Raw genomic sequence first — 23,487 nt, 5'->3', positions numbered from 1 at the left:
AGGTCTTCAGAAACATACTGTCTGCTTAAATCCAGCTAAATGCAGTCAAATTGATTGGGCGGTGTTTCATGATACAGTTGGACAATGACCCAAAACATACAGCCAAAGCAACCCAGGAGTTAAAGCAAAGAAGTGGAAAATTCTTGAATGGCCAAGTTAGTCACCAGGGGCCTCATGCATAACGGCGTGCGTAGAATTTGCACTATAACATGACGTAAGCACAAAAGCCGAAATGTGTTTACGCACAGAAAAATCCAGATGCAGGAATCTGTGTGTACTCCAACTTCCGCGTTCTTCCGCTCCATAAATCCTGGAAAAGTAACACTCATGCACGCGCCTTCTGTCCCGCCCCAACTCATCCCAGAATTATGCCTCTTTGAATATGCAAATCAATATAAATCACCCTTAAGCTCAGTCTTCTGTGAAAAGACAATGGGAAAAGCACGGGGGAAAATATAAGAATTTCAGCGAATACCAAGTGGAGGCAAAGGAAAAACATACTATTTGTTTATTTAAACCGTGGTATAATGAACAAAAGGAAGTTGATCAAGTGACATAGCGTGTCAATAGCGTGTAAATATTCCAAGTAGTGCAGTGAGAGTAATATGGAAAAAGATGATCCACTGTTGCAACTCCTAATGGGAGCAACTGAAAGAAGAAGAGGAAGAAGAAGGTGTATCAACGCTAAAGCAGTTATGGTATTTGGAATACAGTACTATGACTACTCCCTGGACCATTATATTGTTACAAGTTAATTACAATCAGATGCATTACACTAATCAAAAATATGCGGTTAGTTTCAGTGTATTTATAAAGCCATGTCAGGAAAATAAAGAGTAACCACACAGGAACAGTAGCACTGCTTTGACGCTGGGTGCCACCAGTCTGCAAAACCAAGAGGAGAACTTGCCTACAACAAGGTATGAGGTACAGTGGAAAAGTGCGTGGTCTTACGCCAAGTGTAGGTTTTATACATCGTGATTTGAACGTGGAAACATTCTTATGCAACATTTCTGTGCGTACGCACCGTTTATTCATGAAGCCCCTGATCTTAACCCAATTGAGCATGCATTTCACTTGTTGAAGACTAAACGTTGAACAGAAAGACCCACAAACAAACAGCAACTGAAAGCTGCTGCAGTAAAGGCCTGGCAGAGCATTAAAAAGGAGGAAACCCAGCATCTGGTGATGTCCATGAGTTCAAGACTTCAGGCTGTAATTGCCAGCAAAGGGTTTTTAACCAAGTATTAGAAATTAACATTTTATTTCCAGTTATTTAATTTGTCCAATTACTTTTGAGCCCCTGAAATAAAGGGATTGTGTTAAAAAAATGCCTTAGTTACCTCACATTTTTATGCAATCTTTTTGTTCAACCCACTGAATTAAACCTGAAAGTCTGCATTTCAGCTGCATCTGAGTTGTTTCATTTAAAATTCATTGTGGTAATGTACAGAACCAAAATTAGAAAAAAGTTGTCTCTGTCCAAATATTTATGGACCTAACTGTATATTCTTTGAGGAGTGCGTCACCCTTTCTAACTTTTAACTTCATGGACGCCTTAATTACCAGTATATAGGACAGATTGCTCACATTTCCTAGTCACTCCCATTTCATCCAGAAGTTATCCTCCAATCTGGTCATCCTATAAACACTTTAAGTGGCTTTAGACAGTTGACGGCTGGACAGACAGAAGTTCTACAGGTTCAAATGCACAGCATGGGATGGGGGTTCTCCTTATAATGTTTAATAGTTCCAGACAAAACAGAACAAGGGATTATTGTGCTACTAGCTGTGCATCCCATCTAAGACGGGTTGAAATCTAAAAAATCAATGTAGACCTCAGTGTTAACGTTTGCAGTGCACCATGCAATCCATGTGTCCGTTTTATGCCATTTGGTGTGGAATTTATCAAAGCAGTGTTAATGTTTGTGATGCGCCATCTGTTGGAATGACAGAGCCTTAGCAACTGGGCAGACACATGTCTTTTTATTAAAGTGGATTGTGTTTGCAGTTTGTATCTCAAGACAAAATTAACAATTCATGTAAGCAGTCCAACTCAAAGTGTTTTGTTAAGGAACATTGTAATTAGGGTTGGGAAGCACATTATGAGGATGGCATGGGGGTGCAGTGGTTAGCATTAAGCATCCTGGATTCAGATTCTCCACCCTGACTGTGTGGAGTCTGCTTGTTCTCACTGTGTCTTTGTGGGTTTTCCTTTAACAACAACATAGAGTGCTTTATAAATAGTGAAAGAATAATCACAACTTCAAAAACAGACAATATAGAAATTGAAGAATTCTAAACAGAGGGCACTGTGAATTAAATTACAGTTACATTTGGGTACTTTGTAGCTGTTTTATGGTTATCATGGCAATTGTCATCGTCCACTTTGATAACATTATGGTTGGATGCCCAGTGGGGAGAGCAAAATAAAAACTCCAGCTAGTGTTGGCAATGGAGAAAATTAATGTACAGTGATGCCAAGGCCAAAGGCCTGCCAGATCCCAAGTGGGCATAGACAAGCTGAAAATGGTTATTGTTCAAGTCAGCCATGGCAATAGAGAAACATTAATTTTTAAAAATTTCATTTCATTTTAAAGCACTGTAGCAATAGTCATGGCCATAATGCAAACAATCAGGCTCTAAAATGTGCTTGTCATGGATTTGAACCTGAGACTACATAGCCTGAATCATACCTCTAGATCAAGAGCCCAGCAAAAATGTTCATTGGCCCAACTGTATGTGTGTAAGAGTGAGTGTGATGACGGAGTGCCCCCTTCTTACTTTGTGCCCAGTACATTTGCAAGTGTACCAAGAGAGAAAACCAATTCTAATGTCCACTTTATACCCTTATTTAAGAGGTTTACAGCATGGACGCCACTAACTTCAGAACTTACCTCATTATAATAGTTGGACGGACAAGATGGTTTGGCCAGGGAGGTCCCGCATATAGTTTTGCACTGTCAACTAGGATTAGCCTTTGGGTTCCTCCAATGGAATTTAAGCCCCATCGATGGACGGGGCAAGGTTTGTGGGGATATCCCTCATGAAGATTTCACACAGTCAACAAGTACAATCAGAATGGTAATTGGAAGGAGAAAGAGCTGGGCTAGAAACATATGTTCTTTAGACAGTTAGGGGGAGAAAGTTTCAACTGATCAGGGGCTAAACGCTTAAAATCAAGGTTAAGCCACAGATTCCTCCTCACCAATGACACTGCTGGTTTACAAGTTTGGTTTTCCATGAAACACAACTCCTGCCAGTTTACAGAAGGCTCAAGGCCTGAATACATTGGCTTTTACCACCATCTACTGGCCATTACAGTTTCTACTTGTAATTAAAAAATACTGTTCTAGAATATTGTCACTAAATCCGAACATTTCCATTCTTTTTTTTTTTCTAAGGGAATACTTTTTTTATATGTTACTTACCTCATGTACTTCATAGTGGTGGCCAAGAAAAAAAAATTATCTCCTGTTTTCATGCAGGATCGACAGAAAGAAGAGTATAACATAACAGAAATCAATGGTGGCCAGTGCTGTGCAAAAGCAAACAATTTGAAAAACGTCCATGGAAAAAGAAAAACAATGTCACGTTACATAGTCCACACATCTGTTATCCGGTTGCTTGCTCAAACTGTGAAAAATGAAAGCGTTTATTGCTAAAGTAATATTAAACAGTTATTTCCAGAATCATCAGCACATTCATAAACAGTACACCCAAAGACTCATGGAAAGGACATTTTGAATTGAAGATTGACTAACGCATGACGGGAAGAGCTGGGTCTTCAAGTCAAAAAGTCACTCCAAGGATCTCGCTCGGAATTTCAAGTGTCCAAAAGGGGGTGTTTAGGGGTTTCCTCATTGGAGGTTCGAGTATCTAGACAGAACACAACATAGTTTTTTACTCAAAATGTTATCTAAAATGTGTAGGATCGTGGAATTCAATGATTTTTGTAGACTGTTAAAAATATATTTGGGGACAGTACAGGTCCATGGACCGGCAGTTGGGAAACACTGTTCTAGATAAATAAGTTTCAATTCAAGCAACTCTGGTGGAACTGCTGAAATGAGGCCTGCCATAGCATTTTTATGGTCTTGACTGTTTTCCCTGATTTGCTTTCAACACAGATCTGGTTGCAATACCTGATTTTGAATCTGGAGCAATGGAAAACTGGGGTTTGATCACATTCAGGGAGACTTCACTACTATATGACCCAGAGACATCAACAGGGCTGAACAAAATCTGGGTGACGCTGGTCACGGCCCATGAAATAGCACATCAGGTAAGTTGGCTCTCCTGCTTTGTTTCTGAATGTACGGTGAAGGAAAGAATATGAGAGGCCCTGGACATACTTTCACTTTACCATACCAGGTTCATTTCATTTCTGCTCAGGTTTAGTAACTGGTTATTTTTCTTGTGAATGTGTATAAATGGGGTTTCTGACAAAAAAAACATTTTACTTGTTTCTGTCAGTGGTTTGGAAACCTTGTCACAATGGCCTGGTGGAATGACATCTGGCTAAACGAAGGTTTTGCGAGCTACATGGAGTTTGTGGCCACTAATCATCTGAAGCCCGAGTGGTCAGTGGTGAGTAAGGCTTTAAAATGACTTGTTTATTGAAAAGTTTTGCCATTGGGAGTGTGAAAGATGAACCTTTAGGATGTGTGGTTGTAAAGTTACCAGTGTGGGTGTTGAAAAGGAACATTTATTGAAATTTAAAGAAGCAATTCCAAATCATGACAGCCAGGTTATCCTATATCAATCAATCAATCAACATTTATTTATATAGCACATATTCATACAAAAAAATGTAGCTCAAAGTGCTTTACAAAATGAATAGAGAAATAGAAGACACAATAAAAGATAAACATAAGTCAACATTAATTAACATAGAATAAGAGTAAGGTCCGATGGCCAGGGTGGACAGAAAAAACAAAAATAAACTCCAAAGGCTGGAGAAAAAAAATAAAATCTGTAGGGGTTCCAGACCAAGAGACCGCCCAGTCCCCTCTGGGCAATCTACCTAACAAAAGTCAAACAGTCCTCTTTGTATTTAGGGTTTTCATGGAAGGACCTGATGATGATGGTCACGTAGACTTCTGGCTTTCAGTCCATCAATGTTGGTGCATCATGATGCTTTGAGTAGGTGGTGGTGGAGCAGGCCGCCACCACAAAGAAACCGGAAAAAGAAACAGAAGAGAGAATAGGGGTCAGTATGGATTTTGGGGCCACTGTGAATAATTATTATGAAGAATTGAACATACAGAGTATCAGTATTAAGTTAAAGTGAAGTTATAAAAAGGCCATGTTAAAGTAATGTGTTTTCAGCAGTGTTTTAAAGTGCTCTACTGTATTTGCCTGGCGAATTCCTATTGGCAGGCTATTCCAGATTTTGGGTGCATAACAGCAGAAGGCCGCCTCACCACTTCTTTTAAGTTTAGCTTTTGGAATTATAAGGAGACACTCATTTGAAGATCTAAGGTTACGATTTGGAATATAACGCGTCAGGCATTCCGATATATAAGATGGAGCGAGATTATTTAAGGATTTATAAACCATAAGCAGTATTTTAAAGTCAATCCTGAATGACACAGGCAACCAGTGTAGTGACATCAAAACTGGAGAAATGTGTTCGGATTTTCTTTTCCCAGTTAGGATTCTAGCAGCTGCATTCTGCACTCGTTGCAAATGATTTATGTCTTTTTTGGGTAGTCCTGAAAGTAGTGCGTTACAGTAATCTAGTCTACTGAAAACAAAAACGTAAATTAATTTCTCAGCATCTTTCCAATGATATAAGAGGTCTAACTTTAGCTATGTTTCTTAAGTGAAAAAATGCTGTCCTAGTGGTCTGATGAATATGCGATTTAAAATTCAGATTACAGTCAACGGTTACCCCTAAATTTTTTACTTCCGTCTTAACTTATAATCCTAGTGCATCAAGTTTATTTCTGATAACCTCACTGAATCCATTAGACTGCTAAAATTTGGAATTTACTGACTTAATCTTAATTTGTTATAAGTACCCAGTAAGACATGAAAGGAAGCTTTTTGTTTCCTAGATGGTAACAGGTCCATGTGGCTACTAATTGCCCCCATATTCGTAAGGCATCTGAAGCCATCCACTGTTAATAACAAGAGAAGATTCTACAAATTTACATTGTCAGGCATGGGCATCCTTTCAAATAGAACTTCCCGGATCACTGGAGGTAAGCACTACCACTCCTGGACACAAGAGTGCGCTGTCGCTGACCATATCACCTTCTTTTTCTTCCATGGAACTGAGAAAAAACCTGCAGAGAGAAATTGATTCTGCCCCTTACGGTACCTCCGCAATAAAGCCAAAGTGCTTCCGGCATGGCTTGTCTCATTCCAGAAAGAGCAGACCTGAATAATGACTCTGAGTCTTCTTGTTTATTCTTTAGTTCACACTTATTTTGGTTTACCTTTATTTGACACGCCATCGTGTGACTGTTTATTTGTGGATGTTGTAAATATTTAAAGGGGCGACAAGGTCATAGGGGACATCTCCTCTATGACCAGTGCATTATCTTGGTTGACAACAACATCGTTGAAACATCAAATGTCAGATATTGTCTGCTCTAAGCCAGTACAGGATCAGATGTTGTGTGCTTTAAACCATGTGAACTGCATATAGTGTTGGCTCTCTTATCACCCCCTTCACAGCAATCATCAGCCAATGCTTATCTTCCAACATGACATGAATACAGGACAACAAATGAACTGCCTTTCAAATGTGTGCCTAAATCAGACATCCTAAATCATTTGTTGTCAATTTGGAAATTAGAAATTCAGCACTTCTAGTAATATGAATGTTGGCATTATTGGAAAATTGAGCATTATGAGGGCAATGCCATTAATATAAATGGGACAGAAGGCTAAGAAAGTGTTATGGGTCTGAGTGAAAACCAAGTATTAAATTGTCATTGGAGTGCAAGACAGCATTGACAACTGCCCAAACACAGACACACACACATCTTTTACTCATGGTCATTACCAGTATCTCTTATTAAAGGTTGTTGATGTGCTGCCGAGGAACATATACTGTAGGCCAGTAGTCACGGATCTTCCTCAGAGCTAGGGACTAAGGAAGTAGCAGACAAATGTGTTGGTTCTCTGGCTATTTCTAAAACCCTTTCCTGTGATCCACATTACTTAGAAGCATTGACCTTTGAGTTTGACGTTAAATATGGATCAGATGCTCACAGTCAGGGGTTGGGCACTGTTGAAGGAGTCTTTGGCTGTTAGCTTTTGAATGCAATATCAGAAGTCAGACAGCAATATGACATGGTCAACCTGTAGTCTACACAATCAAGTAGCACTGGGCTAGTTAGTTTCCAAAATAATAAAGAATATGGAGCTTAGTAGCAGTCAATCACTAGAAATCAGGCACTTTAAGGTTTGTACAACACATTAGATGGTTCATGACTCAGAATTACAAATCGTACAGAGCCAGACTAGTTGAACTCGTGCCAACAAGAGTTTCCAACTGAGGAGTACTAACTTAGCATTAATAACCTTGCAACTTGGTGTCGTCACCCAGTAGCTAGTACTTAAACATTATTAGGATGGCCTCAAACACTGATCAGATACTTTATGTCCAGTATCACATCAGGCATTGCTCAAAATTGAATGTAATAGACAAATTTAGCTAAAAACTATGAACACTGCATGGTGTCAGGCACCTATCACAGATTAGCTGAATATAAGAAATCAGGCACTGCCGATGCAGTTTTGAAATTTATGAATGAACCTGTGTCCATTATGTTAGTGACATTAATTTTGCTGCAACAATGATCACACTTTTAATTTGTATGTCAGCAGCACATTAGTGTCAACACAATCCTTTTTTCAAAGGAAGTCAAATCAGCCAAGAACTCTGGGTTCCAATCCTTTAAGCAAAAGACGCATATTTAGATTACTCCTATTTGAATCCTATCTTTTAACGGCAAATCATCATTTTGGATAACTACAACAACAACAACAACATTTATTTATATAGCACATTTTCATACAAACAGTAGCTCAAAGTGCTTTACATATTAAAGAATAGAAAAATGAAAGACATAATTATAAAACAAAATAAATCAATATTAACATTGAATAAGAGTAAGGTTCAATGGCCAGGGGGGACAGAAAAAACAAAAAAACTCCAGACGGCTGGAGAAAAAATAAAACATAAAATCTTTAGGGATTCCAGACCATGATACCGCCCAGTCCCCTCTGGGCATTCTACCTAACATAAATGAAACAGTCCTCTTTGGATTTAGGATTCTCACGGAAGGGCTTGATGATGATGATGGTCACGTAGACTTCTTCCTTTTAATCCGTCCATCATTGTTGGAGCATCATGAAGCTTTGAGTAGGTGGAGGTGGCGCAGGCCACCACCACAAAGAAACTGGAAAAAGAAACAGAAAAGAGAGTAGGGTCAGTACCGATTTTAGAGCCACCATGAATAGTTATTATGATGAATTGAACATACAGAGTATCAGGATTAAGTTAAATTACGATTAAAATGAAGTTATAAAAAGGCCATGTTAAAGTAATGTGTTTTCAGCAGTGTTTTAAAGTGCTCTACTGTATCAGCCTGGCGAATTCCTATTGGCAGGCTATTCCAGATTTTAGGTGCATAACAGCAGAAGGCCGCCTCACCACTTCTTTTAAGTTTTGTTCTTGGAATTCTAAGGAGACACTCATTTGAAGATCTGAGGTTACGATTTGGAATATAAGGTGTCAGACATTCCGATATATAAGATGGGGAGATTATTTAAGGCTTTATAAACCATAAGCAGAATTTTAAAGTCAATTCTGAATGACACAGGTAACCAGTGTAGTGACGCTAAGACTGGTGTGATGTGTTCGATTTTCTTTTCCTAGTTAGGATTCTAGCAGCTGCATTCTGCACTAGTTGCAAACGATTTATATCTTTTTTGGGTAGTCCAGAGAGGAGTGCATTACAGTAATCTAGTCGACTGAAAACAAACGCGTGAACTAATTTCTCAGCATCTTTCAGTGATATAAGAGGTCTAACTTTACTTATGTTTCTTAAGTGAAAAATGCTGTCCTAATGATCTGATTAATATGTGATTTAAAATTCAGATTACAGTCAACAATCACCCCTAAGCTTTTTACCTCCGTCTTGACTTTTAATCCTAATGTATCCAGTTTATTTCTAATAGCCTCATTGTATCCATTATTGCTGATCACTAAAATTTCAGTTTTCTTTATTTAACTTGAGAAAATTACTATTCATCCATTCTGAGATACTAGTCAGACATTCTGTTAGTGAATCAATAGAATCGGGTCATCAGGTGCTATTGATAAGTACAGCTGTGTGTCATCAGCATAGCTGTGGTAGCTCACGTTGTGCCCTGAGATAATCTGACCTAACGGAAGCATATAGATTGAGAATAACAGCGGACCCAGGATAGAGCCTTGTGGAACACCATATTGGATATCATGTGTCTTCGAGTTGTAATTCCCACAACTAACAAAATATTTTCTCCCTGTCAGGTAGGATTCAAACCAATTTAAGACACTGCCAGAGAGGCCCACCCATTGACTAAGGCGATTTCTAAGAATGTTGTGATCAATGGTGTCAAATGCAGCACTCAGATCTAAGAGGATGAGAACAGATAAATGGCCTCTGTCTGCATTTACCCGCAAGTCATTTACTACTTTAACGAGTGCAGTTTCTGTGCTGTGATTTGTTCTAAAACCCGACTGAAATTTATCAAGAATAGCATGTTTATTTAGGTGGTCATTTAACTGCATAATGACTGCCTTCTCCAGAACTTTACTTAAGAAAGGCAGGTTAGAGATGGGTCTAAAATTTTCAAGAGCTGAGGGGTCGAGATTATGTTTCTTAAGTAGGGGTTTAACTACAGCTGTCTTAAGACAGTCTGGGAAGACCCCCGTATCTAATGACGAATTTACTATGTCCAGACTATTCCAAACGGTTTGCAATTTGTATTGACCCCAATTATTGAATGTATTTTCTGATCTCTCCTTGTATGGACAAGGCCAACCTGCCTAAGTTCAGAGAATGGCTTCTACTCTGCTTAATGCTGCTAGTGTTGTGGACTTAACTTGACTTTATATTCCTTTGAAATAGGACTTCTCAGTCCTGTATTTGAATCTTGTCTATTTGGAGTTTTCATTTTCTCCCTGTGGCTGTATGGAGGTTTTATCTCCCCCCTTCATCCCAAAGACATGCCATTTTGGTTAATTGGTCCAGCATAAGTGAATGAGAATGGATGCATGGGTATAATGGGTTGGCACCACTTGAACACAAACCTACTTTAGATCACCATGACCCTGCAGTGGATTAAGTAAATGTGATTATAGGCAGGTTGATGAACTGAAACTGACCTTATTCTGTACTTACATTCTGTTCTCTCTCAACCCCCCAGGAAGACCAGTTCTTAATCAACAATTTCTTCAGAGCTCTGAAGCAGGATTCCTTCGATACGTCTCATCAGATCTCATTACCAGTGACTAGTTCTACCCAGATCAGACAAATGTTTGATGTCATCTCCTACAGCAAAGTAAGAGGACCTCTTTATGGGATAATGACATCACAATAATGTCACATCTAGCAAATGGAGTAAAGCAAAGCTGTGCCAGACTTTCAAGTTTTTGCTTTTATTAAATTCTGCAGTGACTAATGTAACCCATAACAAGCGGGTCCATCACACCCATCCTGCTCCACCAAAACTGGCTCCCTGTGTGTTACAGTATACATTTCTATTAGTAAGCTATAAAGCTTTAAATGTCTTTGCGTCGGACTACATTAGCACCATGTTGCTGTCCCCCCACTGAGGTCCACTAATTCTGGCAATCTTGTTGTGCCCCAAACTAACCTGTGCTCCACTCGGGACACAGCCTTCAGCTCTACAGACTCACACTTTGGAACGATTTCCCAAAATGAATTAGATCGGCCAACTTTTTTTTAAAAAATGTACTTGATCAGGAAGACTTTTAACTTGCCTGACAAATCACCCTTCTTTCGCTTTAGCCTCTTTGTCCAGATGCTCAGGATGATTATATTATTTGTTCAGGGTTTTTCTTGTAATTTTCTGGTTTATCGTCTCTTACTAGCTGCATGTGGTCTTTGGGGCAAACAACAACCCGAACACTCCCTAGCAGTTTTGCTATATTCGTGAACTTGGAGAGGCATCAGCTAACTCTGCAGAATTACCCAGGGCAGATGACTTGGACCCACCTGTGCTTGCTTCCCCACTGGCATTCGTGAGAAGACATTGGCAATACCATATCTTAGACATATCTCTCATATATGAGTCCAATTAATCATTGTCTTGAGAAAATACCTCCAGATAGACAATGTTTTTAGTGGAAACTTGAAGTCTTGTCCTCAGTTGCTGAGGTGTTTTACTTGTATATTGATGAGCCAAGGTGTTTGTTTCCTTTCAACATTTTGTCTCTTCATCTGTGTCATTAGCACCATGACGGTGTTTGCTGCACACAGGTCTTTCACAGTGAGGTGCATACAAGTGCCAAAAAATGTAAAAGTGCATGCATTCGCCATCTAGTGGCTGTGTTTGAGTGTGAGCAGAGTGGACTGCTATATACATACGCACACAGGGCTTTCATTTATTAATATGTTTGATTCTAATCCAGACCTTTGCGTTTCTTGTATTTATGTTTATTTAGTGTTTAATGCGGATATTATTTGTATCCAACATTGCATATGCCCTGTTGTTCTTTCTGAATTTCTGTGAAGTACTTTCAGTATGGGAAAGATGCTATATAAATAACATGTATTATTATTATTATTATTATTATTATTATTATTATTATTATTATTATTATTATTATTATGTCACTTTGCTAAACTAGTCTCTCCTGTCAAGTTATTGTCTGTGATCGTTAATGCAGGTTTATCATTTTACTAGGGTGCTTGCATTTTGCGTATGCTTCACGACCTTCTGACAGAACCTGTGTTTCGATCTGGGATTCAATCCTATCTGAGGGAGCACAGCTATGGCAATGCACAGCAGGACCAACTCTGGCAAGCGTTATCTAAGGTTATTTTGTTTTTCAGCTTTAAACTGTGTTTAATTTTAGTTGCCCTTCTATACCCCTAAACTGACTTTACTGCATGAGGATCCTTTAAGGCACCGGATAAGTAAAGGTATTCAAGTTAGACAACTTCCAAGTTTAAATACAGCTTTTTTTACATTCTCCTAGGGCCTCATATATAAACGGTGCATACGCACAAAAATGTTGCGTACGTCCATTTCCATGCTCACATCACAATGTATAAAAACTAAACTTGGTGTAAAGCCACACACATTCTCATGCCAGCACAATCCATTGCATATGCACTCAGAGTATTTTAACCCACTGTATCTGAGTGTGGAATCACAGCTACGCAGCAGCTGATTGGAAAGCCCTATAGTGGGTTGGGTTGAGAGCACAGAAGATAATCAGGATACAGCTTCTAGTACACAATGCTTCAGTCATGAACACAGTCTTTTTGAACTTCTTCCATTCGGCAAATGCCTTTCCTATAGGGACCTCACAGTTCAGAAACAGTTTCATCCCAAGAGCTATAAATAAACTCAATTAGTCCATCAAGTGATCCCGGTAGAATTGTTTGTACCTAGAATTGCAATTACCTCACTGTAAACTTGCCCTACAGTTGTAATTTTGCACAATCTGAGCCACTTATGCCCTCATATTGTATATTTTTCATTTTTTTATTGTATCATTATTATTATTATTGTTGTTATTTTATAATTTTATAGGAAAACAAGTTTATAGAGGATTCTATCCATCCATCCATCCATCCATTATCCAACCCGCTATATCCTAACTACAGGGTCACGGGGGTCTGCTGGAGCCAATCCCAGCCAACACAAGGCGCAAGGCAGGAAACAAACCCTGGGCAGGGCGCCAGCCCACCGCAGTTTATGGAGGATTTGCATATTGAATCTCATTGTACCATACAATATCAATAAAGGAATTAAATTGAATTCAATAGAAGAAAGCGCGTATTTACAGATGATGACCACTGGCTTCTAAGTCTCTTAATATTTCCAAGTGCTCTCTTCATGGAGCTCTCGATATCATTTTTAAGATGAAATGCAGTAAAGAAAGTGGACATTTCAACATTTTTTTTCACTGTATCCCAATTTGTTTTCTTTTCTCTGTGCCCTATTATGCTTTTGTATGACACTGAAACAGTGGAATACAATTCGCCTTTTTACGGCGACTTTGATATTTGACAGCTTCTTTTTTATTTCGGCCACTGTGCGACTTTCTGAACTTGAACTTCCGAGTTTCTCTGACACTCTGTATCAGTTGATCAATTTCCTTTTGTTGTTTATACCACTGCTTAAGCCAAGAAATAGTAAGTTTTTACTTGCCTCCACTTCGCATTCGCTGAAATACTTCTTTTCACATGATTTTGCCATTGTCTTTTAACCAAACACTGAACGGGGAAGGTGATATTTATATTGATTGCATATTAAAATATGCAAAAATATGGGAGGACTAGGGGTGGTACAGAAGGTGCGTGCACGTGCGTTACTTTTCACGCTGACCAGGATTTATGGAGCTAAAACACACGGTTTTATGCACCTGAATTTTTTTGTGTATAAGCACATTTCCACTTTTGCCCGTACCCCATGTTTTAATGTCAGTTCTACGCACTGCATTATGCATGAGGCTCCTGGTCACTAGACAGAAATCACTCAGGGCCTCACCCCTCTCTGTTTCATATCTACCTGCAGAGAGGCCAGACGAACCAAAAAATGAGTAAAATGAGAATCTCTAGTTGAAGTAAAGTGAATTCTGTCGACCCAACAGCCAGTTGTGTTTTTAACTGCAAGTGTGTCTCTTGCAGGCTACACTACTCCCATTACACTTGCCTTTCACCTGAACAAATTCTGGTCACAGCAACCTTTGTCTCTGCTCCGGAATTCTTTCAGGGCAAAAACCCCTCTCAGTTGCTCGTCCTCACTGTGACACAGCAGAAGTGGGACTCAAATTCAGAGCCTTTATAATACTGAAGGCAGCGTGATGGAAGATTAAAGAGCAAGAGAAAGTCTGTCATTACTTAAGAGAGTCACTTACAGATATAAATCTGACTGACCGTTCAGCCAACAGAGTTCTCCTGTAGGTCAAGTAGATAAATGGCATCTTATGGACACCCTGTGTGGTTTCTCATCAGTGACACTCCAATCCAGGTCAGATCATCATACAAATGCTAATTTTCTTATAAAAGCTGAAAACAGTTCCCTATGACGGATTCCTGTTTCTCTGCCTTTTAAGATGGCTTCCTACCAAGTGATAAGCAGTAAATGGCCTGCATCTGCTACTTGAGAAAGAGAATTACATTAATCAGCTGCTTCAATCACATACAGCATGGCATTTCTCTTTTCATTTTAGAGTGCTCTACAGGCAGGCAGAATGACTGATGTGAAGAAAATCATGAGCACCTGGACCATGCAGAAAGGCTACCCTCTGGTGTCTCTCAGACGGAATGGAGGAAAGCTCTTCATTACACAGAATGTTTTCACTCTACACGTCTCGGAGAAGAGCAGGTATGGGATAAGGATGAAGTCAACAGAAGTTTGTAGTTTCACCTGCCTTTTTGAACTGGTATTCAATTTCTCCATAGCTTCCTTTGGCAGATTCCATTCACTTTTTACACAAGCAATTCATCGACAGTCAGAAGTCTTCTGCTGATTAAGAAAGAAGGTAAATCTCCAGTTAAATATTTTAGTGCTGGGCTTTCATGTTGCAATATTTTCTTTAACTTCAAGAAATGTTGATTATGTTTGGTTGTAGAGATGGGTGCTCAAAATGTTTTTGGAGTGTAATTAATTCAGTGAGGCTACAAAGTCTACCAACTGTAGCCCCCTTTCTTTATTACTGGCGGGGCTGAACTATACTTATTTGCAGCCTCATCATAGCATTTTTGTTTACAGTGTCCATTGATTTACCAAAGGAGGTGCTGTGGATTAAAGCAAACGTCAACTGCACCGGCTTTTACAGAGTGGCCTATGATCTCCAGATGTTCCATATGATCATCCATCAGCTTCGAGAGAGTGATTTGGTGTTTAGCAGCAATGACAGAGCAAATCTAATTGATGACTCATTTAATTTGGCCAGGTAGGGAGAAGAGACGTTAATCTTTCTTTTAAAGATCAACACATCAGTAGGTAAACATGATATCAAAAAATTAAATTAATCTAGATTCATTGCCCAGACCTATTCTAGCACTAAGCTTTAACCCTGTTCTTGTAGTCTGGCTCTCTATTCTCTTTGATGAAATCATCACTGGCGATGTTGAACTAACCCTAGCATGCGTTTTCATGCGTTCACCCTATAACGGACTGGTTCTCTGTCCAAGGATTGTTCCTGCCTTGCATCCTATTCTTGCTGGGATAGACTCCGGGTGACTTGAGACCCTGCTGTGGTTATTCAGGTTAGGAGGATGGATGGATGGATAATACTCCTCAGACTGGTTACAAGCTTTCATCTGTCTAATCATTCACAGAGAACATCTTGTACTGTTGTCTGATGGCTTGTCTTATCTCTCTTACCTTTCACTCCTATTTCACCTCTCAGGATATTCAGACCAACATTTAGATGAAGGTGTTTGCTATACCAGCTTTCTGTGGGACATTGCCTAGGTCATGAATTTGTTGCTCAGTTTCAACAAAATTGTTAGGTTAAGCGCATATCTATCAGGATTTCGATTAAAACTCAAAAATAAAGGTTGGCACATTTGTTTGGATGTTGCCATTTCAAATCACTAGTCAATGTAACTCAGCAAAGTTAACCATACATGACAGAGGTGATACTTGATTCATTATCCAAGTTCAGATTCTTAATTATGGTATAAGTCGAGCAATCAAGCATCTGAAATCTTCCTGTAGAGAACTGAATCATCACAACCTAACAGAATTAATACTTATCAGACAGTAACACACATTATCAAAATCAGCAAGGTAAATGTGTCTTACATGTAAAGAGCAGCTGATGGGTCACGATGAGGACTATAAAGGTGTGCAGTATTATTAATGTTAATCTCTGAGGTGTAAATAGTGGCCTAAACCCGAGTCTTTTTTTTTAAAATAGGAAAGTAAGGTATGGCAAGGTAAGGTGTCCATGATTGGCTCATGCCTTGCTCCTATTGCTACAGGTTAGATAATGTCTTTATCCATGTCTGCACAGTGATTTAGTCTTCATGTCCTCTGCAGCTTTATAAGAAGAAGCGTGTCCACTTTAGGCACAAGAGTTCCGGCACTGAGGTTACCTGTTTGAATTAAGGCTTCCTTGACTAGACTCAGTTCAATCATTGGTACAAAGTTTGGCTCAGAGCTAGAGATCCCCACCACCAACACCACTATTGGATCTTTAGTGGTCTTGCAGACTATCTAGCTCCAAAAGCTCTAATGACAATGAACCTTTTATGTCAAAAAAGGGTGTTTTGAGCCCCAAATAGATTAGCTGAGCTCACAGGCCCTAAAAAGATGCGTGAATCTACCTTTTAGGCTTAGATACTTCTTATTGGATCACAATGTATTTCCATGTGTATTTCCAAGCCTGCACATAGGTCCCTGTGTGTGTGCAGTAAAGTAAGAAAGAGTTCAGCTTGTGATTAATGTCTTTTCAGGAATCTTTTGGCCTGTAAAAGTTGCAGAAACATTGGCTCGTGTTTGACTAACATTTCTGCTTTTGAGAATTTTTTTAAGTTCAGAAAGCAAGCTGACCGAATTTCGAGTAACAGTACAACTTGCAGAACAGCCACTCAATTATGCTCACTTCTGGAATCGAGCCATTGGAGGCGCGGCTGGCTTTCTGAATCTGTCAAGTCTGTTCTTTTAGCAGATAAAGTATTGTGTGCTGTTGAAAGCCTAGCAAAAGGGCTTTGTCCTGCTACATCCTCTTATTAATATCATAAGCATTTCCATTAAAAGGAAATTGTTTAATGTTAATATACCAGAAATGAAGTAATGTGATCCAATCTTCAAAGAGTGCACTGTACTGTATCTTTAAAACTCTGTGTTTAGAATAGAATTTATCATAAATTCATATAATGCCATCTTTTTTCTGCCTTGTATTTAGAGCACTTTAAATATCTCATTAAAATACTTGATAAGCTACCAGCTCTCTAGTCTTACTCAAGAGAAAAAACAAAATTATAATTCAGAGGGGCTGTTTCAAGTAGCATGTGGCATCATGCCTACTACACCACATTTCACACTAAATTAAGAATTCTATTTTCATGACATTATTAACATTTAGTTAAATAAAATTTCAGATTTTCAAATTTAGTTAAATCAAAATCAATCAAATTTGGTGCGTCTGTACCAAAAGCTCAGGGCAGTTAGAGATACCTATTAAATTATCTGTGTTTATATCAGACTGTTTGTACATTTTAGCAATTCTATAATTTGTTATTACAGGATCAATATAATACATCTCGTCGGTAGACTTATCATAATTTGGCATAAGCTCATGGTAACCATTACACAAAGTCATAAGCACCGTACTACCTTAGTAACATTGGCACTAAATTTACTTCATTGCAAGACATCCCAGCTTTATATGTGCAGTCTTTCCTAGAAGAGGTTCCAGTTCTCCACAAAGCTAATGTTTTGCTTCTTGCCGAAGGATTTCAAACAGTCTGCTATAGGCTTTGTCCAATCTCAACATTTTTCACAGGTCCGGGAAGAACAATAATTGCAGCAGAGGGTTCTCTCCTTAATGGCTTGGACATATAATGAGAAGTCCATCTTCAGCACTTCCTGCTGGATGTAGTGAATGTTGGTTACTACAGCATGCAACACCATCATCCTAAAAATCTAGATTCCGTGATTCTCAAAGATTAATGGGGCTCTCATTTAAAATATCTAAGACAAGGGTTGCAAACCAAGACACACAAGTTTTGTAGACAGATGATGGATAGGTTCAGAATAATCAAGTCTGCAATAACAAGGACATATCTTCAATTGGCTAGCAAGGTAAGGAAGCCTAGAAGCAAAACGTGGTTGTCTGTCATTACGTTAGCCTAAAGAGATGAAGGCAACCAGGACTTGGGCCTCCACTTATGGAGCTGATATTCACAAACTCTGCTGTGGAGAGGAATGAGGATAAAGCTGAATTGGCCTGGGGTCCATGTGGAATGTTGCACATTTGATGTTGAAGGTTTTGCTCCAGCTATGAAGTGAACATCTTGTACTGCTAATAGGTGAGCTTTCAGTTCCGTGGGTTTGAACAGTCATGTTAGGTACTGCTGGATATGTCTTTCCAAGGTCCTGAGTTCTTCACCAGCATGCTTAATCTGTGATCGTAGACTGGAAGTGACAAAGAAACTATTATTTAAAAAAAAAAAGGTCCACTGCTTATATAATTTAAAAATATTAGTGCAAAATTTGAAAAAACATATAACATCCTAGCATTCTCCTATCCAATGATACTGCAACTATTAACTTAAAAGGTTTTCGAGTCTTCAAATGACTTTTCCAAATCTGTAGTGTGCTTTTCTTTCTGGTTACAGACCAATTTGTAGTCAGCTAATCTGAAGTCAACTAACATTTTCCTAGGGTTGCCTTATTCCCTTTAGATCAACTAGCTGTTGACTGTTCTTTGAGAAGTTCTAACTCTGGTAGCTGTAAACACCTGAACAGCTCTACATTTTCTTTTCATTAGTTGACAACAATAAAACTAGGTGCTCTTTTCTAACTGTATGTCCATTTTTCTGCAGCCAGGGAACCCTGAAGTACAATGAGGCCTTTTCTATCAGCCTCTATCTTTGGAAAGAAAAGGAGTACCTCCCAATTCGAATGTATGCCATTCACATGGTCCACATGCTTAAGAGATTTGCCTTCAGCGGAGACTGGTGCTCCTTTCATCTGATTAAGGTACTTGGAATCAAAGATTTTTTTTCGTTATGTTATATGTATTTTATATGTAACATTGTGACTTATATTTTGATATAAAATTCTTTCAAAATCATCGGCGCCCACAGGACATATCCAATTTCTTACACTGCTCTGGCTTGACTTTGTTCCATTCGTCTTCCAGCTTCTTCAACAATTTGCTAACTGTAGTGGGTTTCTTTGCCATAATTTTGTCACCAGTTATCTTCCAGAGATTCTCAATCGAGTTCAGCTCAAGATCCTAGGCTGGCGATTTCATCACTTTGATAGTCTCTGCTTCAAAAAATTGCTTCACCCATTTTCCAGTATGGCAAGGGGCATTGTCATGTTTAAAAATGGCTGGCTGATTGTGTGATGAAACTGCATGTTGCTGAAGGAGGGTCTGACACATATTAGCATTCATTTTGCCATGCAGCTGTATGAGACATGCGACTCCTGCTGCAGAGAACATCTGCCACACCGTGATGCTTCCTACTCCAGACTTTACTGACTTATTCATACACTTTAGGTTCAATCTTCCTGAATTCAACCTCGAACATTATTTGAACCAACTATATTAAACTTGCTTTCATTACTGAATTGAAGTTTGGATCACTTCTCCTCTGACCACCCAACCTGCTCCTCAGCAAAGGCTAGTCTAGCTTTATTATTCATCTCACTGATAAGAGGCTTTGTCACTGTGGAATGGTCCTTGAGACCCAATTCTCTCAAATGACGAGACACTATGTTGAGAAAAACTCTTTCCCTGTTCAGCCCTAAATTTTTTGGGACTTGAATAAATTGTTTCTTTGCATAGCTTCAATATTTGAGAAATTGCACTCTGGAAATGACCAACATCTCTTCCAGTGGGTGAGAGGGTCATCCCATTAGCCTTCTTCTAAATCACCTGTTTCAGTTACCCTAGAGGGGCTCACCATCTCGCAAAATGCCTACCAATTTTGACTAATCAGTTGGGCTTGCCTGGTATTTCAAGAACTTGCCAGATTAGAACCAACTGTTAAATAGTACAACTCCTTCTCCAATTTTGAAGCATAAAAATGTTGCTTAAGCAAAAAGTGATTCATCAGCAATAATTGACTTGTCATTAAGAAACTGGATTGGAACCAAAACCTGCAGCCACTGCAGCTCTCCAGGATCAACATTGCTCACTCCTGAGATAAGAAGTGACTTTGTAAATTACAAAATTGTAATTTGTTCTCTAATTTTGATCGCTAAATCCTAGCAAATTTTCCCCATCCTTCTATCTGCTTTTCAAATTGCATAGACAAGGAGAGTATTGTATAAACCTAAGCTCCAAATTCTTTTCACAGGTTAGCTACCCACTGTGCTGCTCACTGTGTTTCTTTATGTATCGATTGATTTACAAATGAACTAGGAATGAGTTCAATGTATTCGGTGTTTAAAAATAGTGTAGTTTTTGTAGTCCACATTCTGAAAACTGAAACTGTGGGAGAGTGTCCATATTTTTGGCCAAGGTGACTGGAAAGCACCTTTCAATGCTTACTAAGTGCCCTGTGCTACAGAAGGCACAATATGCACATGGTGTTTGTTTAGATGAATCACCACTGGCTTATTTACAACATTTCGTTGAAAGTATGGGTGGTGCAGGTGGTAAGTAAACATTAAAAATCATCCAGAGGTCAGTAACTACATGGCAGCTACCACAACATTCAAAACACAATATTATTTTGGTGCTTCATCATTTTGGAAGGATTTTTGATTATTTGGACTTAATCCTAATATTAATTCTGGTATGCATTTAACGTAATTGTATGGTTGCTACTGATTAAATGCTTAACAATATCAAAATAGTCCTTAATTTCTTACATTGCAAAGTGTGTCCTTTTGTGATTTTTTTCTTTAATTAGACGCACATGCTGGTCATGCTTGGGGAACTTATGTCAACTCAGAGGTGGGATGACAGTGGCACAATGCCTCAGCAGAACCTGCGAGTTCTCCTTCTGTCCATGGCCACTGGGTACAAGCAGCTGCCTGCCACTCACAGGGCACAGGATCTCTTCTATAGATGGATGGAAAGTGATGGAAAGACTTGGTAAGTGAATACTGAAGTCCATCCAAAGTAAAGTGAATTATGCAGCCACAAAGAAACTATGATGAAACAGCCATTAGGAGAGACCTTTATAACCTAAGGATAAGCACTATGAATGACCAAAATGAAAATGAAAAAATTACTTAATATTTCACCAGACTGAAAACCATATTAATTGGTTTAATGGTACACTACTTGTCATATTAACAATACTACTACTTTTAATGATATTACTGTTTCTTAAAGTAAGCATACAATGAAGTGCAATCCTCTTAATTCTAAGTATCTTTCTACAAGGGGGCATGTAATGCAAAGGGGATATTAAATGAATCCATTTAGGTTAGGGGTTAATACTGGTCTATGGCAGTGGTTAGCTAATGAAAAGTTATGATCAGTTGATCTGTTGGGATGACAGAGTCATTGACGTTTCTGGGCACTGTGCTGTGACAACACTTTTAGGGCTCGTTTATACTTCACGCTCAGAACGCGTACACACCTGCATCATGGCTACCATGTGTTCCCAGCATACATTTGACACGTCCTCTGAGTAGGTCCTCAGAAATTAACGAGAGGCGTGCGTGAGTTGCAGTACCAGCAAAAAGTCGGGGGGTGCAGTGTGCTAAAAGTTGGAATGTGACATCAAAGTCTCTGGTTACTATCTACTTGTGACAGAAAGCCGCTTTGCGGATCCTATGAGATGTGCGCACTTCGATGTTTGATGAATGGTTCGATGTGGTGAAGCAAAATGCTGACATACAAATGCATTCATGTTGCTTTTGTATTCAAGCATTGCATATTCCCAATCGTAATAACACGATACATTTTAAAAGTCTCACATACCGTCTTCTGTGTCGTCTTTTTTTTCTAGGGCTTCCTCTAGACCTGACAGCAGTGGCAAACAGCAATAGATTGCCACACAGAACACATTAAATGTACAATATTCCAACTCTCTGCACATTTAGAATCCTAAGATTTATACTTGATATCACTTTCATGATGAAATGCATTAAAGTATGTATGTTACATTTTACATATAAATCGACAATTTCGTTTAAATAATGAATACTGTTAATAATTACACACATGGGAATGACACAGTGGCAGAGCGGTATCACTGCTGTCTTGCAGGTAGTCACGTCGCTGGTATTCTCTGCCTGGAGTTTGCATGTTTTCCTTCTGGGTTTCCACAGTGTGCTCCAGTTTCCTTCCAAAGATATGCAGATTTGGTGACACTAAAATGACTCTAATGTATGTGAGTGCTTGTATTCACCTTGCGATGAGCTGATGCCTGTTCAGGGATTGTTTCAGCCTCGTACCTAATGCTTGCTGGAATTGACAAATCCCTGGATTGATGGATTTAATCATTAAACATCCTTTTCAGAGATATTGCGGTAAGGTGTCATCAAAATTTAATGGGTGTTCCAAGCAATTCACAACACAGCAAAGCCAAACCTGTTCTCACCGTAATGATATCTCACACTACCACTTGGTTGATTCCTCCAGATTTCCGTAAAGTACGTGCACAAGTATAAACAGTAAAACGCTTGCATAGCAGGAGCGTCCGCTACAGCATGCATCACGTCACGTTGCGTGAAATATAAATATTGATTCAGTTCTATACAGCCATCATCAAGTCCATTCTGACCTCACCTAGTCTGGTTTGGAGCTGCCTCTGCTCAGGCTAAGGCCATTCTGCAGCATAACAGCAAAGCATGTGAGAAGATCGTAGGCTGTGACTTACCTCACATTCAAGTTCTGCATGAGTCCAGGGTAAGAATGAGGGCTGCAAAGATCACTGCTGATCCAACTCACCCAGGGCATCACCTATTCCAAGGACCTGCTCAGCAGATGTCTTTGTGCAGTGAAAGCTAAAACAATACATCACCTGAACAGTTTTTTTCCCGCTTGCATTTATTTTGACTAATCAGGTCTGACCTTTTACTTGATATCTAAGAATACCTGCACACTAGACTGCCATGTCATTTTAATCCTACTATCTCTTTATTCATTTATTTTTTGTATTGCCCTTGTATTCTGCATCATATTTTATCTTTTTAAATGTATCTTTTGTATTCTGTTCTGTCCTTGTTTATTGCAGCAATACTATAAAAACAAATTCCTAATACACATTAGTTACCTGGCCAATAAAGTGAATTCAGATTCTGATTTTAACGGTATATACTCTTTCCTATAATGAAAAACACTTTACAGTATTATGGAGAGCCTAATTAACATTTGAGATATCTCCAAATGATTTTCAGATATCTTAAACAGCAGTTCACATTTTATGATGTCTGAAAATTATTTCCAGGTATCTCAAAATAGGTTCCTCTACATTGTGAGATATCTGCAATAAACATTATGACATTATTACATTCGACACAAAGTCAAACTATCAGTACCCAAGGATTCTCTGAAAATTCATAGTCCAGTCCAGTCTTCATCTCTAGTTACTGGATAGCATCCATGTCTCGTAACCATGCAGCAAAATTGCA

General features: G+C 38.9%; 1 protein-coding gene across 1 annotated transcript in view; it reads left to right on the top strand.

Annotated features, from left to right (window-relative positions):
• LOC120541569 (endoplasmic reticulum aminopeptidase 1-like) overlaps positions 1–23,487 on the top strand; it is a 96,456-nt gene that overhangs the window by 44,646 nt on the left and 28,323 nt on the right. Inside the window, exons 6-14 of the mRNA XM_039773327.1 lie at positions 4,131–4,285; positions 4,477–4,590; positions 10,435–10,569; positions 11,938–12,069; positions 14,438–14,592; positions 14,670–14,749; positions 14,980–15,163; positions 18,768–18,924; positions 20,811–20,995. Coding sequence (XP_039629261.1) covers positions 4,131–4,285; positions 4,477–4,590; positions 10,435–10,569; positions 11,938–12,069; positions 14,438–14,592; positions 14,670–14,749; positions 14,980–15,163; positions 18,768–18,924; positions 20,811–20,995 — 1,297 coding nt within the window. The remainder of the gene's footprint in view (positions 1–4,130; positions 4,286–4,476; positions 4,591–10,434; positions 10,570–11,937; positions 12,070–14,437; positions 14,593–14,669; positions 14,750–14,979; positions 15,164–18,767; positions 18,925–20,810; positions 20,996–23,487) is intronic.

Source organism: Polypterus senegalus, chromosome 12, assembly GCF_016835505.1.
Source record: "Polypterus senegalus isolate Bchr_013 chromosome 12, ASM1683550v1, whole genome shotgun sequence".
Classification (NCBI taxonomy): domain Eukaryota; kingdom Metazoa; phylum Chordata; class Cladistia; order Polypteriformes; family Polypteridae; genus Polypterus; species Polypterus senegalus.
Note: the sequence above shows the minus strand (reverse complement) of the source record. Positions and strands in the feature narration are given on the sequence as shown.